General features: G+C 40.5%; 1 protein-coding gene across 3 annotated transcripts in view; it reads right to left on the bottom strand.

Annotated features, from left to right (window-relative positions):
• The window catches only part of slf1 (SMC5-SMC6 complex localization factor 1), a 43,494-nt gene that overhangs the window by 16,508 nt on the left and 8,799 nt on the right, over positions 1 to 18,187 (bottom strand). For all 3 annotated transcript variants that reach the window (XM_017691130.2, XM_037531775.1, XM_017691131.2), the window contains 6 exons: positions 17,958 to 18,105; positions 13,825 to 13,970; positions 12,934 to 13,052; positions 7,344 to 7,420; positions 2,410 to 2,502; positions 1,302 to 1,484 (listed from right to left, as the gene is read on the bottom strand). In XM_017691130.2, coding sequence (XP_017546619.2) covers positions 1,302 to 1,484; positions 2,410 to 2,502; positions 7,344 to 7,420; positions 12,934 to 13,052; positions 13,825 to 13,970; positions 17,958 to 18,105 — 766 coding nt within the window. The remainder of the gene's footprint in view (positions 1 to 1,301; positions 1,485 to 2,409; positions 2,503 to 7,343; positions 7,421 to 12,933; positions 13,053 to 13,824; positions 13,971 to 17,957; positions 18,106 to 18,187) is intronic.

Here is an 18,187-nt window from a genome sequence, read left to right as displayed (position 1 = left end):
ACTGCAATTTCTAAATCTATGGTGATGGGTTACTACTACAATTAAAAGGCTCAAATCATGGAAAACTGAAGCCATCATCTTTGAAATAAAATACTTTGATGTAACATTTAAACATCGTCAAATTTTAAAAATGTACCAAAGACTATGCTGCAAAAACAGCCCATTTTGAACTGTTTCTGCGATGTCCCCTAAAGCACCAGATTTAAATATATCCAGGTATTCAACCTACAGAAGTTTAGCCCCACCCATTTACACTCAAGTAATGAGAGTGACACAAGGCAGCCCATCACGATATGGACTGATAGACCTTCATCTCTTTTGTTTGTTTATCCAATGTGCAAAACTACAATAAGTACATATTATACTCAAGCGCAGCCAGCACTGCTTATTCGGTGACATCACTCAGTGAAACAGAAAAACAACAAAAAAAAAAAAAACCTTTCATTGCACCCCCCCATTTCTGTCTCTCTGGTACATTAAAGAGGCCTCCACATGCTAGGCTACATATCAATAAGCGCTAGCACAATTCTCATAGGGGCTGGAGCTAGAACATGAATGTGAATGAAGTGAACACTAAAAGACTCTGACTTGCAGTAATATCAAATGTTATTCAATGTCTATGTCTATGTATAGAGAACACTCCACATATATAAGTCTCATAGAATAGTCTGTTTGCCCAGGAAAGAAGATTTAGCAGTTAGCATATGAAAGTGTACACAGAGAAAGATACGACTGAATACACCAGTGTGTTAGAAATTCATATAATTTCTTAGAAGCACTAGCTGTCTAAGAGCGTTTTTGAGCACTGAGTTCGTACGTACACGTGCTTGTATGTATGCATGTAAATGAGTGAAGTGTCTTTGCTCATGTCGGTGACTAATACGCATGGAATTCAGAAAAAGGCATGGCTTGTATGGCTGCACAATATATCAGCAGTTGATAATTATTCACTGATAAATGGAAAACTTTAAATTGTCAAATCTCTAAACTCCCCAAAGTGTGTGTGTGTGTGTATATATGTATTTAATATGTTTGGTTTTATTTAGGCTGTAGATTCATAAGATAATCACAGCTCTGGATGTATCAATGCCTGATTTAGCCATGTAACGTCTATGACTCATATTTAGAGTTTTACACTTACTTTGTATGTGGATTATAGTGTGAACTTGTTTTAAACCTAATTATTAGTTATTGGTACTGACCACAAAAAGGTGTTAATTATCAGTTACTGACTTGTTTGTTTGTGTTTGTGTGTGTGTGTGTGTGTGTGTGTGTGTGTGTGTGTGTGTGTATATACTAACCTGCATGGCGCAAGAGCATTTTGGCAATGTCTGTGTGCTGGTTGAGTAGCGCGTCATGCAGTGGGCTCACTCCCTTCACCTGACTGTCCAGTTGCAGGCCAGGGCAATTCTGCAGCAAGACCTCCACACACTCACTGCTGCCATGGTTACATGCTTCATGAAGGGGTGTCCAGCCTGCATGGTCTACACACACACACACACACACACACACACACACACACGGCAGTCAGTAAGATTTAACTACGGAAATGCAAAATTGTAATAGGAAAATATGACCATTTAATGCCAAAATGGTTAGCGATTTCCCAACTTTATGTAAATTCAGCTTTATACAGAAAGGCTTAAGCTCTCAATTCATCAGCAAAAGTGGAACCAAGACTGAATTTATAACCACACACCAAAGAGTTGTGTTTATAACAAAGTTTAAAAATTTGTAATATTTTCACAAAGTATTTATTAAGTCTACACATTTCTCATTAAAGTGTGTTTACATCTATTTACTCATGACACACAGTACAGGGTATTGTTTTAAAACTCAGGAAAGATGTATATGTTTTTAAAACGCACATCTACTTAAGAAGAAATGACATCAAAACTACAATTACATGATAAAATGTTCAATAGTTGTGTAGTTTTGAAGCAGAGGCCTTGCTCTTGGTGTTATTTTAAGACAATAATGAGTGTCCCATTATGACCAGCAAACCTTTTTAAGCACAGCGTTTTCTGGGAAATATATTTTGCAGCACTGTTTATCAGAGGTATTTATTAACAGTTATATTACTCCTAACACCCGACCATAAAAATAATTATGAGAAAATTAAACACAAACAGAAAAGTCACTTTTTGATGCCACAGACCATCAAATCCAGATTAAAGTAAAGTAAATTAAATTAAATTAAATTAAATTAAAAGTAAAGGGCGTGTACAAAAATTTCTTGATGCTACAGCAGTGATGGAAACCCAGCCCGCTGCCACCAAACACACCCTTGCGTTTTAACTTTAAGGTTAGACCTATGACGTACACCTCAGTTTGCAGGAATGAATCGCTCCTTGTATGCAGAATGGGAAGGGTCTAAGGCGGCAGCAGAGGAGAGAAGGAGAAACTTACCTTTAACATTGACGTCCGTTCCAGGCAGGCTGAGGATATGCAGCACCGTCTCCACCTGGTTCCTCTTGCAGGCTCGATGGAGGAGTGTCTCCCCTACACGCATATGGAAGAAAGAGAGAGAGCAAGAGAGAGAGAGAGAGAGAGAGTGAGAGGGATGGAGGATAACACAAGCGGGTATCGTCCAAAATTAGGGTGTGTCTTGCCCATTCTCCCTGAAACACCCCAAATGCCAGAGACGCGTTGGAGAGAAGCGATGGAGAGACAAAGCGACTGCCCCCGATTTCCAAATGCACCCCCTAAAAAAACCCCAAAACTTACATTAAAAAAAAAAAAAAAAAGCACTGACCTAAAATATTGCCCTAACCTCTAAAGAAAACTCTCAAGAAAAAAAATACTAAACGATGCGATTACATGAGCATTGGGAGACTGAGCAAAAAAAGAAATCTCTGAGGTGAATTCGTCCCATTTCCCCCTTCCGCTCCCCCTCTTTCTTTAGCCCCTGATAGTGTAAGTGTGGAATGCGCACTGTCTATCTGCCCTAAGTTGAGGGCGAGTGTGGGAAAAAAGAGGCTTCTTTTCTGTCCAGCATTGTTTCGACTAACTGAAGTTATGGTACACAGCCCACGCACAAAGACTCCAACAGGATTTTTCACACATCCAGGGTTCAAAAGCTCCACTGGGCATCACAAACGGGCCCACGTGATATTCAGTCAGCAAACTACAACAGCCCAGCCTCAAAACCCTCCGAAGCCTTTTTTATTTACATTTTCTTTCTCTTTCTTCACCTCTCCTCCCCTTTTCCTCCATCTCTTCCTTTGCTAATACAATATGAAATGGGGAATATATTAGAAGCTGCTCTGCCTGCTACCCCCTTTTTCATGTATGGCTGAACTTCACAAGAAAGTTAAAGGCCAAGCATGAGTGCCTCTGTGGATGCCAGTATAATACGCCAGTGCAAAGCTGCTAATAAATGCTTTACTAGCTCTCACCAGGGCGCCAGCCTTGGCCGGCTCGATAAAACCCGGCGTGCTAAAAAAGCAAGAGTGAAAAAGAGGAAGGAAAGAAAGGCGGACAGTGCCCTTTCTTCTAGATGAAGGAGGGGGGAAAAAAGAAAAGAAGAGATGCTGCAACCCCTTCAACATCAAGACGTCATTACGTTTCAAGAGGCGTCTTTCAAGAGGGATCAAACACGAAAAATGAGCTTTTAAGGGGCGGAAAAAAGAGCAAGTGACCAAATGTGGCTAATGTCGCTCAAGGGCTTCATCTATATTCAGGGTAACCTCTGGACAAGAAATGTGAAGAAAGAAGAAGTCATGAAATCGCTATTTTGAAAAATGGCAGCCTGCACACTACAATGTAGCATCTGCAGCCTCGCCAGCTTGGAGTCCACTACTGAATGCCAGCTGTTAAACAAAGCAACACTGCCCACCAAGAAACAAATGGAGGCCCTGCTGTGCCTATGCTCTCCTGAAACAGACCACGGAAAAGTCACCCTGATGCTATTACACTCTTAAAAATAAAGTTCTGTAAAGGGTTCTTTGAAGTGAGGCCACAGACAAACCAATTTTAGTTTCCTAAAGAACCTCTCAATAGATGATTCTTATAAAACTAAAAATGTAATCTTTCAAAGAATGAGTTTAGTAAATAGGTTTTTTGTGAATGTGATAAACCTCCATATAATGCAAGTTATTTATACAGAATACATGTTTTTTCTAGAACTATCCATACACTCTTAAAGCTCCCAAAATGGTTCTTTAGAGTGATATCACAGAATAATCACTTTTGGTTTTTTTAAAAACCCTTTCAAAATACTGTTTTTTGAGTGTATCACCTTTATCAACATTTGAGGAGACTGATTGAAAGCTTACATAAAATAACAAAATCCAGCTTGGATTGGTGCCTTTGATCTCATAGAATTTCAAAAAGCAAAAAGTACAAGTCTCTTCACATCTGAGTTTATCAAAAGGTACTTCTAATAAAGTCCAACCAACCAACAAACAGTGAAAAAAATACTCCTGAAAGAAGGGACTGAGCTAATTAACAGTAGACTGTAAACACCAACATTTGAGCAGAACGATTGGAGGTTTCCATGAACACCACAAAATCCAATTTTTTCATTGGTGCAATTGGTCCAATAGAAGCACATTTTCCACTTTTGAAAAGCAGAAAAAAGCAACAAATCTCTTCATTATCTGTTCATTGCAAATAGTGATTGTAGTAAAAAAGTGCAAGCAACCACCAACCAACCAAAAAGTGTGAAAATAATTCCTTAAAAAGGCTTAAAACGAACCAAGCTAATTAGCAGTCGATTGTAAAGAAATGAAACAAACAGAAGGCAATAAAACTATGACTTAATGACTAGCTTGGCATCATGGCTGCTCTCGGCTTGCCGTGGTCCTTTTTCTCTTGCTAATAGGCTCTAAAACCCAGTGATTAAACATTCCTTAACTCGCACTGTGTACACATCCTCACAAATGCCAGACCCAATCTTCAGCCAGTTAAATCATTTTAATGGCTCCAATTTGGACACAACGCCTCCATTATAAGGATAATTGCATACTCAGCATTTACAAGCACGGAAAGGATAAATCTGTCCTGTCTTTTTCTATAAATTCCCCAACTACCAAACACTGTGCTCTTAAGTAGAGTTGTCAAATATGTGGGTTTTTTTCCTGTCTGGAGGAGAGGTTGCTTGCATGATGTGTAACGCTAGGCATGACAGCTCAGCTGGAAGTTAGCTAATGATTTAAAGCAAGGAGCTATTTGTCAGAAGTGGACTAAAGTGTTCTTGAGCTGTCAACTATGAACACTATTACAAACATTATGCCAAGCATTATGGGAAATGTGTCTCTGTGAAGTTACAGACGAGTATTGATTAGCAAAACAAAACTTAAAATAATTAAACAATTAAAATTAATCTGTGGGCTTAATTCCCTCACTCACTCTTATACCTACATAACTCGTTAGTTTCATACTAGTTATCTTATAATTCACAGTAGCTTCTATAAATCAAAAAAAGAAAAAAGATTAATTTGCCTGATTAAATCAGTAATAAGTTGGCAGTTTGCATGATGACTATGGATACAGACCTCTTAAATGGCCAGGGCCTACGGGTAGGCCCAAGGTTTATTACACACTTCTATAACCTTCTATAAAGAATAGCTCAGCCAATTTGCATTGAAGACCCTGAATAATAAACCTTAGTATGTAATAAGCCTGAAATTTGAAGAGGTTAAAGAGTACCATATCTCAGATTTTCTTGTTTTACACATCTGTCTAGTTTTACTACTTTCCAACCCCTCTCATCACTTAGAATTAAACAGGCTGTATTCATTACTGTACCTTTAAGACTGATATGTAAATAACATCCATTCTGATTGGCTACCATACACTGTGTTGTATGGTAGCCTTACACTTGTTCGAAAGGAGCCCAGGCTGAAATATTCCTCACAACTTCAATGTGAATGGGCAGAACCTTAATAAGGTCCTTTAAATTCTTTTACAGGTCTTGCTCAGAGTAAGAAACAGAGACACATCCACATATATGCAATTTTGCCACATATTGATTTTATTCCTTTTAATGAACTTCCTAATGAACTTTTAAAAACCAGTCCAGTATTCATCTTTTTTTCAGTAGACTGTCTGGAATCTGTGAAGGGCTATGCATAGTTTGCTGTTGTTCAGTATTGGTCCATTATTATATGGCCTTCTGAGAAAACTGATGACTCAAAATAATTGGTAAGTTACTAATGGTCGACATATAATAATAACAATAATAATAATAATAATAATAAACCATAACACATGAGCCAAGAGTTTAATGGGTTACAACACTTCAGAACGCTTCTCAGAGGTCAAAGGCAGTATAAAATTACTATAAAAAAATAAATACACAAATTTACCTACAGAATGAGTACATATATTATCATCACTTGCTGTCTAAGCCAAGTATCAGCAGAGGGCATTCTGTGGTCAGACGGCGCAGGATGAAGTTAACAAGGCACCGTGGACCTGCACACAGTGCGAGCAGCACTGCACCGTCTGTCTACCTTCAAAAATACAGTATATGGCTGAGAGCCTGTGGATGCATCATCAAAAATTGATGTCCCAGCACATCAGTATAGGGAACACGTAGTGCAAAAACAACACAAGGCAAGGAGCAGCATCAGCCTGCAGTCTCCTGGAAGCAGGGCTGTCTCTCTCTCTCTCCCCCTCTTACTCTCTCGATTGCTCTCCCTTCCATGCCCTCCACCGCTCCCTGCTCTGGTGTGGGGGTCTTTTCTGATCAGGTGGAGAGAAGATGAGCGCTGACACCTTGGTGGGTTCACTCAAAGTGCTAGCCTCCTAATTACCAAAACTTCCAGCCACAAGCTAGTGCTCACTCTTTTCCTCCCTCTCTCTCACCCTCTCTCCTCACAGCAGAATCCTAATTGCAGTGTTTAATATTCCTAAACTGGGGATCTGACAAGTGTTGTGTTTGTATGTGTTGCTTTTTTGCACTTTTTCCCTCTTTCTCTCTCTTTCCACTCCTTCACCAAAGCAATGAAGGCATATAGTGCATGTAAATTCCAGTGCTACGAGTTATAGCATGCAGCTTGTGTTTGTGGGATGCTTTTGACCCTGCCGGTGCAGTTTGGGATTCTGATAGGCTGACATCTGTTTTTTTTCCTCCAATATATAAACAAAAAAACAAAAAAAAAATCTGTGTATGAAGGAGAGTAATCAAGTACTGTGAAAGCTGTTCACTTGAAGGTCCATAAGCAATCAAATCTGATAGGTAACTGTGTAAAATATAGAAAAGGACAAAGCCCCGTGGTGATCAGGCTGATGTTTCATGAACTCTGAGAATTAATGAGCGAGTCTGAGCATGCCTGGTGAGAAGGAGCAGACAGAGATTATGGTTATGATGATGAGTGTGCGTGTTGCGTTCTTACCTGCAGGATTGACTCTGTGGAAACCTCTCGGGATGTTCTCCTTCCCTGAGCCTGAGCCGCCCACTCGGTCTTTTTCTCTGAACACAAAACACACATACAGCACAAAAAACATGACAACTCTCAGAGGAGGCTTTAGCAGAGACAGAGAGAGAGAGAGAGAGAGAGAGAGAGAGAGAGAGAGAGAGAGAGAGAGAGAGAGAGTGGGGGAGAGAGAGGGAGGGAGAGAGAGGGAGAGAGAGGAGAATGAAGAAAGAGAGAGTGAGGAGAACAAGTGATGAGAGAGAGCGCGAGAGAGAAAGAAAAGAAAAAAGAAAGTGTAATAGAGACAAAGATTAATGAAAGGGAAAAAAAGAGAAAGTAAGAGATGGAGAGAAAAAACTAAAGGATGAAAGAGGGAGAGAAAAAAGAAAGAAGACAGAAAGGAGTGAGAGAAAGAAAAAAAGAAAATTAAAAGTAGAAGACAGAGACAAAAGAAGAACTAAAGAAAGTAAGAAGCTACTGCTTCTACTGCTTCAATTTCACTACATCATTTGATCAGCAAGAACATTGTACATCTCACAAGGAAGAACTCCGCTCTGAAGTGTCAAAAACCTGCACCAAAAGTGTGCACTGCCCCGAAAACCCCACAGCACATCACTACAAATAGGCCCAGAGATGTCATTAGATCGGTATCACTCAAACAGCTAGAGAGCAGCATCTTGTCAGGCCAAAGTGGAGACACAGGCATCAAAGTGCATCCCCCTTTTAGAGGCTAACAACCGGCAGAGCGCACTGGGACGACTCGAAGGGCGCTCTCATCCAAAGAGACAGCCAGCTAAAGGGCCTGGTGGCACTCTTCCACACTGGAGTCCATGGCCTACTCTATAAGGAGCTGTGGATAAATGGCCTTCTGAGTGCTCCTCCACTGCAGGGTGGATCGGTTGAGATGGGTTAGGAAGAGTGGAACTGTGCTCCTGTCAGAGTCAGTGCTGTGGGTGGAAAAGGTGATGGCAGAGAACACTTGTTCTGGGAAGGAGGAGGAAATGAAGGAAGAACACATACCAGAATGTAGGGCTGAAACATAACTGTTGTTACTGGTACTAATTATGAACAAATAAATGATATCAGCCAAAATAATTAAAAATTTTATATTTCTACTACTGTTAAATGACAGTGTAAAACCACTTAACCAAAAACATTAGTGTCTAAGATGATGGATGCCTCATATATTTATCAAAGTAGATAACATGACAGAAATGTTATAAATTGATATTTACACTCTAGACTTTGCAGCATAACAACTCAAATTCCCTGAAATACTGATACTTTAGTGTCCAGTTTATGACAGATAAATCTAAGATCTAAATCTGAAAATAGCATTATTAAAGGGTGCATACCACAGAAAAACAGTCCCAACAGTTCCCTGGCTTCATTGAAATAAATGAGTTCGAAGTAATATGTAAACTTTGTCAAAGTTTCAAAATGTACAATTCACTACCCAGTCCATACAGTCTGTATATGGAAATTAAGCTGCAAAAACAGCATATGTTGAATTCATTGCTTCTGTGATGGAACAAGAATGAACTCTTTCACCAAATTAACATCACCTTCTTGTTTCTACATTCACTGTCCACCAGTCACTGACCACCAGGGAGCAGGTATTAAGAGTGTTGGACTACTGATACAAGTGGATCAGACACAGCAGTGCTGCTGGAGTTATTAAACACAGTGAGTCCACTCACTGCCACTCTGTTAAAACACACCTGCCTTGTTGGTCCACCTTGTACATGTAAAGTCAGAGTCTGATGCCGCAGTTTGTGCTGGTCATCCTCTAGTCCTTCATCAATGGTCAGAGGACACTGCTGGTGGACTATTCTCAGTCCATTAGTGACAATGAGGTGTTTAAATACTCCAACAGCACTGCTGTGTCTGATCCACTGGTACAGACAGAACACACACTGACACACCACCACCACGTCAGTAGCCCTGCAGTGATGAGAATGATCCTCCACCCAAATAACACCTGACCACTGAAGAACAGGGAGAAAGGGGGCAAACAATGCAGAGCAATGGATAGACTACAGTCTGTAACTGTAGAACTACAAAGTGTACCTAAATGGGGAGTGGAGCTGATAAAATGGACAAACAAGTTTTTATGTTATTGCTGATCAGTGTATATCAGCCTGTTAAGCCGTTTAGCCCCTCTTATTCATATTGAAGGTCTAGGGAGTGTTTCAGCTCTGAGTGCTTTTTGAATGAGGCACGGCACAGAACAGATCAGACGAGAGCTCACTGCTCTTAAATCAGTCTTTAAGGGGCGGTAACAGAAATAGCTTGTTTAATTCTAAGGAATAAAAGGAGGATATGGGCCCTTTAATACAGCAAGTGATTCTAAACATTGGGACAACAGTGTTTATCTTAGTTTTATTTCACAATGTGATAGTTTTACTTATATAGTACTTGTCAGCTCTATTTTTTTGTCAGTTATCAAATGTGCATAGTCAAACGTAACTGTCAGATATGACAAACTCAAATCCAAAGTCTCAAATAACACTGTTCCATGGGGCTTCCCAGAAATATTACTGGTTTATGTTAATTATCTTTTATAAGCAATGTATTTTACATGTATTTGTTTTTTTTAAGCATGATGATTTTTGTGTTCAAATTTATTAGTTCAGCCTATATTGTTCTGGCAGATGTGTGTAGGACATGAACGTCATTTGTACAACAGACTTAAAGGCGTCCAAAATAATGCACTTTTGTTGGACCATATAAATACTGTGATTAATCAAAACACTGCATAAACGCTCATCTGGAGCAGTGACTGGTCAGGATGCTCACAGCACACACTAAACAAAACTGTGATTGGTTATTGGTCATTTTTATTTTGCAGCCTTCTGCAACATCAGTAATGCAAAGGCCAATTTCACAATAATGATTAACAGATGATACATTGTGCAGGTCTAATACATACACACAATGCATACGGCTGAAATAACATGTTTCATTCTTAGATTTCAGGTGCTTCCTCTCATTTCAATGCAGTTTTGATAGTAAAACAAATAGTTTGCCAACTCTGCTAAGCTGAGCACATAACAATTTGTTGTTTTTAACCCCCATATGCTGCAATACTAAAATACACAGGAATGCTGACCGCAAACAGCCAATGCCAATTAAGCAAGGAGAAAAGTGAAGGCTCCTGCTAGCCCATGCATGCTAATAGCACAGTGCTGTCATGTCCTCTCCCAGCGCTGTGAGACGCAGGGCTGCCAGAGAGAGAGAGAGAGAGAGAGAGGGCCAGAATCCCACAACAAACAGCTCTCCTTCGCTCATAATTGGCTTGTTCAGAAGCAAGTCGTGCACTCCCAGTACTGCAGTACAAACATACACACAGGCACTTAACTTCCTATTAGAGGGGAGGAGTAAACATCTGCGTCTTTGTTTCCATTCTGTGTGTGTGTGTGTGTAAGAGAGATAGGACAATGTCAGTTGCTTCCACATTTCTGCTTCCACAACGTCTACAGCCAGTGATCAATAACAGCAAACAGCAGCATCTTATAAACTAGAACAAGAATATGAACTTTTTCATATCCTATATGCACTCATTTATTGAATTTCTGCTGTGTTTTATTTGGAAAAGAGTGCATCTGGCTTACAGAAGAACCAGCTTGGCAGTAAATTTAAAATACTGTGTCTGAACAAAAGTCTACAGCAAAATGGCCAAGGTTCATAACAGTAATATAACACTACATATCAGTGCATAACAGTACATATCAAAACCTGGGTTGGGGGTATTCTTGTGCATCTAGACTTGTTGCTGAAACAAATGCATACAAATAAAGAAGACAACATTGATTAGGTCATGGGTCTTACCAAAACAGACATCCTAACTTCCAAATGGTGCTATAACATCTTTGGCTAATCTGCCAAATTATCTGCTTTAGGCTTGTAGTTTAACAGTTTCATGATTTATTTAAGTTACACAAATCAGTTCCTATTAGAATACTTTAAAATACAAAGGCTTCTGTTTAATTGGCCACAGATATTTCTCAGGGTTTGTTTTATGGCTATGAATGGAATGCACACATCTCCACAGCTGAGAGACTCAAAAAATGAAGCAATAATCACTGGCTGATTAGGCCTGGAGGACTGAAACACAAGCTCAATTACAGCATGTCTCCCCAAGGCCTTCAGACTCAAGCAGAGCACAGTCTAGCCCAGGCCACTAAGAGAGGACCCCATCTCTCTCCATTAGCCATCTTAACCCCCACTAATACCCCATGATAAGCTACAATGACTCCATTATAGACACCCAGAACACTCACTCCACAGTTTTGCCTTCACTGGGTTGGAGATGTATGTTGCCTGTTCTAATAGTGTCAGTGATGGGTGGTTGTATCATTAGTAATATACCATAATTATGGTTCAGAGAAGATCGAAAAGAACAGCTGAGGGACAACGAAGAGGGTGTCTGTCATCGAATGTAATTAAGGGTAAGATTATTTGAAGAAAGACTTGGAGAAAAGTAAGCTGGCATTTTTAAAGATAATTTGTTGATGATGCAGATTATATGAAATAGTGATGCCCCAACCTGATATTCTAATATAACATATATTGGCAACGATATTCATCTTACTGAACAAACTCAATAACAATTTGACATGAGTGATCCATATTTGATGCCATTTCTTGGTCATTCTTAGTCAAATTTTAGAAACCTAACAGAACAATCCTAAAAGAACTTGTTTATGACCATGTCTACTATCTCGCTGCCTGAACAGACAAAAATGGAGATACGAGGTTTTCTTCCAACAGCAGCGATATATTTTATTATACTTTAAGTACTTTGCTACTACAAAACACAAAACATTAGTGGCATCAACAGGTATCTGTATCAGGCTAATTACAGCACAAAATACTGGATTGGATAGAGAAAGAAGGAATTAATCTGATCCAGTACTGTGACAAATCTGACCTCAAATAGCCCTCACTTACACTGTGATCACAGTTGTTATCTACATATTTCTTTTTTTGGAATAGTCTGAGCATGATAGCCTACATTCAGGTGCTCATCTTAAATACTGAAAAAGCTATGTAGTAATTAAAGAAAAAATCAGATTCACATTGGTATTGATCAATAATCAAAGTTTTAATAATGGTATTGGAACCAAAAAGTCATATTATGCCATCTATAAATCAGTATCATAAGCTCAAATACAATAATCAGTGTCAGAGGCAAAAGAACTTTAATTGGTGCATCCTCAGAGTCAAATGCAATGACTGAAAGTAAGAATTCTAATTACTGCTAATTTTGCACAGAACCTGGCAGTGTGTGTGTGTGTCAGTACTGCCCAGCATGTCGCCAATAAGCAGTGTCAACAGTAGCAGGGTGGACAGGGAAAAAACAGCTGCTTGTGTCGATAAATATAACTGTGGGGTTTCTCCCATATCTCTCTCTCCCTCCTGCTATCACTTCCCACCCACCTCTACCTCAGTCATTGATCTACAGTGACGTAAGAATGTTGGACAGCCTTGTGCTCTGTTGTTGTCCCCCCAAGCTAGGTTTCCACCTATAACCAGGTGGCCCTGTGTATGCATTGGTATTACTCACCCTGTGTTTGAGACCTGACTATCTGAGCCGGTGGAGATGCTTCTCTCTGCCCTGCGATTGTGTGCATGCATGAGACTGCACCCACACAACTGCCCCAGGGCTTTCAGATAGGAGGAAACCTGCAAAGCACATGAACACTGCATTTTAAAACCACTCTGTCTTCCTCTATAGTAGGGCTGCACAATAACACTGCTACACATTGCAACTGCCTTCCAATGTATTGAAAACACACTGGTGAATCAATAATGTCACTGCATTATTTTGACCAAACATTGATCAACATCCTCAAAAACTCATCTGTTATTAGTAAACACACTCAGCACACACTATATGTCCACAGTGATTGGTAAGAGTTCATTTGCATGCCTGTAGGTGTATGGACGCATCAGATTACACGTGCAATTTTGGTTGTGTCCATCGTGAGTGCACTCTGCAGCGTCTATACGCCTACGTGCCTACAAATGAGCCTTCTTACCAATCATTGTGGATTTATAACGTGTGCTGAGTGTGTCTTCCTATGATTCTGTATCCTTCAGATTATCAATAAATGCATGTATACAGCTATCCATGAAGGGGGCTCAAAGTGGGGGGTTGTATTTGTGGCACTGGTGTAAAAGTGAAATACAGTCCACAACTGTAGAAGGAACATATGAGCAAAAATACCAATTATCCATTACGCTGCTTTATTGAATTCATATTATGAACTCCTGTATTCTGTCCCATCCCCTTTACATTGTGCAACCCTAATCTTTATACCTTGAGCAGTCCCAGACCATATTTATCAACCTTTGCAGTTTAAGAGGAAGTGAAACCATACAAAGACTGAATTGTAAAAATCAATGATCTAAAGTCGGATTTATCATTTTAGGTTGTACAATCACCGGGACATACTATTTTGAGCAGAGAGAGGGGCTCTGGGTGGATGAACAGGCCATTTCTGGAGCAGATGTTTCTGTAGATGGCCTCAACGGTGAGCATCCTGAGCCGAGGAGAGGGCAGGGCAGGAACCAGCTCTTTCAGAGTGTCCGGATGAAGGTCTGAAAAGGAGAAAAAAAAAGGCAGAATGAAAGAGAAGGAGGAAGTGCACATTTAAACTATGCTATATTGCCAGAAGTATTCACTTGTCTGCCTTCACATGCATATGAACTTGAGTAACATCCCATTTGTAATCCATAGGGTTTAATATGATGTAGGTCCACCCTTTGCAGCTATAACACCTTCAACTCTTCTGGGAAGGCTTTCCACAAGGGTTAGGAGTGTGTTTATAGGATTTTTGACCATTCTTCCAGAAGCGCATTTGTGAGGTCAGACACTGATGTTGGACGAGAAGGCCTGGCTCACAATCTCAGTCTGGACTCTGTGTAGGCCAGTCAAGTTCTTCCACACCAAAAGCGCTCATCCATGTCTTTATGGACCTTGCTTTGTGCACTGGTGTGCAGTCATGTCGGAACAGGAAGGGGCAGTCCCCAAACTGTTCCCACAAAGTGGGAGAGCATGAAATTGTCCAAAACCTCGGTCTGCTGAAGCATTAGTAGCTCCTTCCACTGGAACTAAGGGGTCAAGCCCAACTCCTGAAAAACAACCCCACACCATAATCCCCTCTCCACAAAACTTTACACTTGGCACAATGCAAGAGTCAAGAGTTTTATTGTCATATGCACAGCAGAAACAGACAGTTACACTGTACAATGAAATTCTTGCTTTGCCGTTCCTCCATTCACCAATATAATCTTAGGAAAAAATAGAAAGCATAATATATTAAATTCTCTGAATAAGTAGAAAAACAAAGTTACATGTGTGTATGCGCAAGTATGTAGATCAGCGGTTCATAAAGTGCATGTTGCAAGTAACAGATGTAAACAGTAATATTCTGTGCAAGTAACAGATGTAAACAGTAATATTCTGACAGCAGCAGTACAGTGTATGTAAGGTGCAGTTATTGAGTGCAAAGTCAGCCAAAAGTTAAACCAGGTCAGAGTGACTGCCTGTGAATAGAAACTGTTGGTCAGTCTTGGAGTCCCGGACTTCACACTTCGGCCCTCCTGATGACCTGTGTGTGATAAATGTTCTGTAGTGAGGGGAAGGCTGCTCCTGAGATGGACTGTGCAGTTTTCAGCACACGCTGGAGAGCCTTTGTGTCCTGAGCAGTGCAGTTTCCATACCAGACCGTGATGAAGCAGGTAAGAACACTCTTGATGACACTCCTGTAGAAAGTGCTGAGAATTTTGGCTGGCATGCCAAATTTTCTCAGCCTTCTCAGAAAGTAGTCGCTGCTGGTACTTCCTGATGATGAGATGTGTGTTGTGAGACAAGGTGAGATCCTCACTGATGTGGATGCCAAGGAATTTACAGGTTTTCACCCTCTCCACCTTTGTCTCACTCATGTGCAGGGGTGTGTGACGCTTCCCACTGCCTCCTTACAGTCAGACAAGTACCGTTCTCCTGGCAACCACCAAAAGCGAACTCATACATCGGATTGCCAGACGGAGAAATGTGATTTATTACTCCCGAGAACACGTCTCCACTGCTCTAGAGTCCAGTGGCGGTGCTTTACGCCGCTGCATTCAATACTTTGCGGTGCGCTTGGTGATGTTAGGCTTGGATGCAGCTGCTCGGCCTAGACACCCATTCCATGAAGCTCTTTACACACTGTTCTTAAGTTATTCTGAAGGCCACAAGGAGTTTGGAGGTCTATAGCGATTAACTCTGCAGAAAGTTGGCGACCTCTGCACACTATGCGCCTCAACATCTGCTGACCGTGCTCTGTCATTTTACATGGTTTACCACTTCGTGGCTGAGTTGTTGTCATTCCCAATCGCTTCCACTTTGTTCTAATATCACTGACACTTGACTGGAATATTTAGTAGTGAGGACATTTCATGACTGGACTTAACTGAAATCGGTGCTTTTGTGTCTTGTTTGATCTACAGTATCATCAATTCGCCATGCTGTGCGAGTGACGGAGCACTGCTTGAAGTTAGCCAGCTGCTAAAAAAAAAAAGCTAGCATGGAAAGAGTGTTCTCCCGCTTCTTTGTTTCTTCTTTGTTTCATTTTCATTGCTTGGGAATGCACTTAAATATGACTTTTTGAGTGCTGTAGCAGCACTTTATCTGAGAGGAGCAAATTTGATTTAATGCTGCTAAAGCTTGTTATGATGTACAGAAAGAGCTGAGTTCACTTTAGGACAGTATAGTTATGCCATTGATCTCGTCATTCACACTTGGTCACAGGAGAACAGATTGCTGGTCACTCCACTCAAACACCACTCCACGTTTCAGACTTTGCTAAAGTAAATTTGGTAACTCATTTTACTCATTGCCCTCGCTCATCGTGTCAAAAAAACAAAAAACAAAACAAACAAAAAAAAAACAAAACAAAACTGCAGAGTAGCGTCACTTTCTTTGCAGTAGAAAACGCCACCAGAGCTTTCGCTAGAACATGGAAGTGTGAGAATCAACTATTATATTGAAAATGTATCAAACATTTGTTATTGATCTATCAAGGAAAGTTCTATCGCAATAATTATCATTATCATTTTTATCGCCCAGCCCTAACTCAGGAAGAAGCACACAGCTAACCTCAACCAGCAACCCAGAATTTTCTGCACATATTAGCCTGATGTAAAAAATGCCTCGATTAAATTGGTGAAGCCTAATGTAAATTTTCTTTAATTTCACAGAGGGCACAGATACAGGGACAACATACACTGCCAGGCCAAAAAAAAAAAAAAAAAACACCACCTAGATTTAACTAGGTAAGAGGCTCCCATTGGATAATTACTACATGGGTGATAATGTTTCAGCTGGCAACAAGTTATTTAACCCTAATTGATGCAGTGAGTAGCTTCTCATTTGTTAAACAACGATGTCGAAAGACACATCCTGTGGTCATGGAAAAGATGTTAATCTGTTTCAGTAGGGTCAAATTATTGACATACATCAAGCAGAGAAAACAACTAAGGATATTGCTGAAATCGGGTTAAGAACTGTCTAACACATTATTAAAAAGTGGAAGGACAGTGGGGAAACATCATCTTAGAGGTGGAATGTGGTCGGAAAAAAATCCTGAATGGTCATGATCGGCGATCACTTAAACACTTGGTGAAATCAAATCGTACAAAAACAACAGTAGAACTCAGGGATATGTTTATTAGTGAAAGTAAGAGCATTTCCACACACAATGCAAAGGGAACTTAAGGGATTGGGACTAAACAGTGGTGTAGACTTAAGAAAACCACTTATCAGTGAGGCTAACCAGCAAAAACGGCTTCAATTTGCTAGGGAGCATAAAGATTGGGCTCTGGAGCAATGGAAGAAGGTCATGTGGTCTGATGAGTCCATCAGGGTAAGAGGAGAGGCGGCTGAAGCTACTACAAGCCTGTGGGGGCAGTGCTATGATCCGGGGTTGCTGCAGTTGGTCAGGTCTAGGTTCAGTAACGTTATGTGCCTTAAGAATGAGGAAGGCTGACCACCTGATCATACTGAACAACCAGGTTATTCCATTAAAGGATTTTTTGTTCCCTGATAGCATGGGCATATTCCAAGATGACAATGCCAGGATTCATCGGCTCAAATTGTGAGAGAGTGGTTCACGGAGCATGATGCATCATTTTCACACATGGATTGGCCACCACAGAGTCCAGACCTGAACCCCATTGAGAATCTTTGGGATTTCCTGGAGAAGACTTTGCCAATGGTCCAAATCTCCCATCATCAGTATAAGATCTTGGGGAAAATTTAACGAAACTCTGGACAGAAATAAATGTGATGTTGCAGAAGCTTGTGGAAACGATGCCACGGCAGTCCAATGAAATATCAGTGTGACCTTTTTTTTTGGCCAGGCAGTGTAACATGCCAATAATTTGCAAACTATTGTTAAACCACAGCATTTTTAACTGTCACAACTGAGCTATGTAACAGAAAATAGGGTATTTGAGGATACTGAACCAATACAAAAATGCCCTTAGTGATCCTACATGGCCTTACTGGCCTCTTACTGTGGAAAATGAGCTAACAAATGTTACCTTGGCACAGGATGGCTATGTACTCTGCCAAGTCCTGGAAGCCTTTGTCCACCAGACGGCTGTTGAGCTTACTATGCTCTTGAGCCCAGTACTCCACCACTACAGCCAGGATCTCCTGCAATGTGGCCAGCAATCTCCCTTTCCACTCCTAAAGGATCAACACAGAGCACCAGGGACAAAGGACTGAACATCATTTAAACTTCAACTTTCCTGTTTTTTGTAAATATATG

This window comes from Pygocentrus nattereri, chromosome 20, assembly GCF_015220715.1.
Source record: "Pygocentrus nattereri isolate fPygNat1 chromosome 20, fPygNat1.pri, whole genome shotgun sequence".
Lineage (NCBI taxonomy): Eukaryota > Metazoa > Chordata > Actinopteri > Characiformes > Serrasalmidae > Pygocentrus > Pygocentrus nattereri.
Note: the sequence above shows the minus strand (reverse complement) of the source record. Positions and strands in the feature narration are given on the sequence as shown.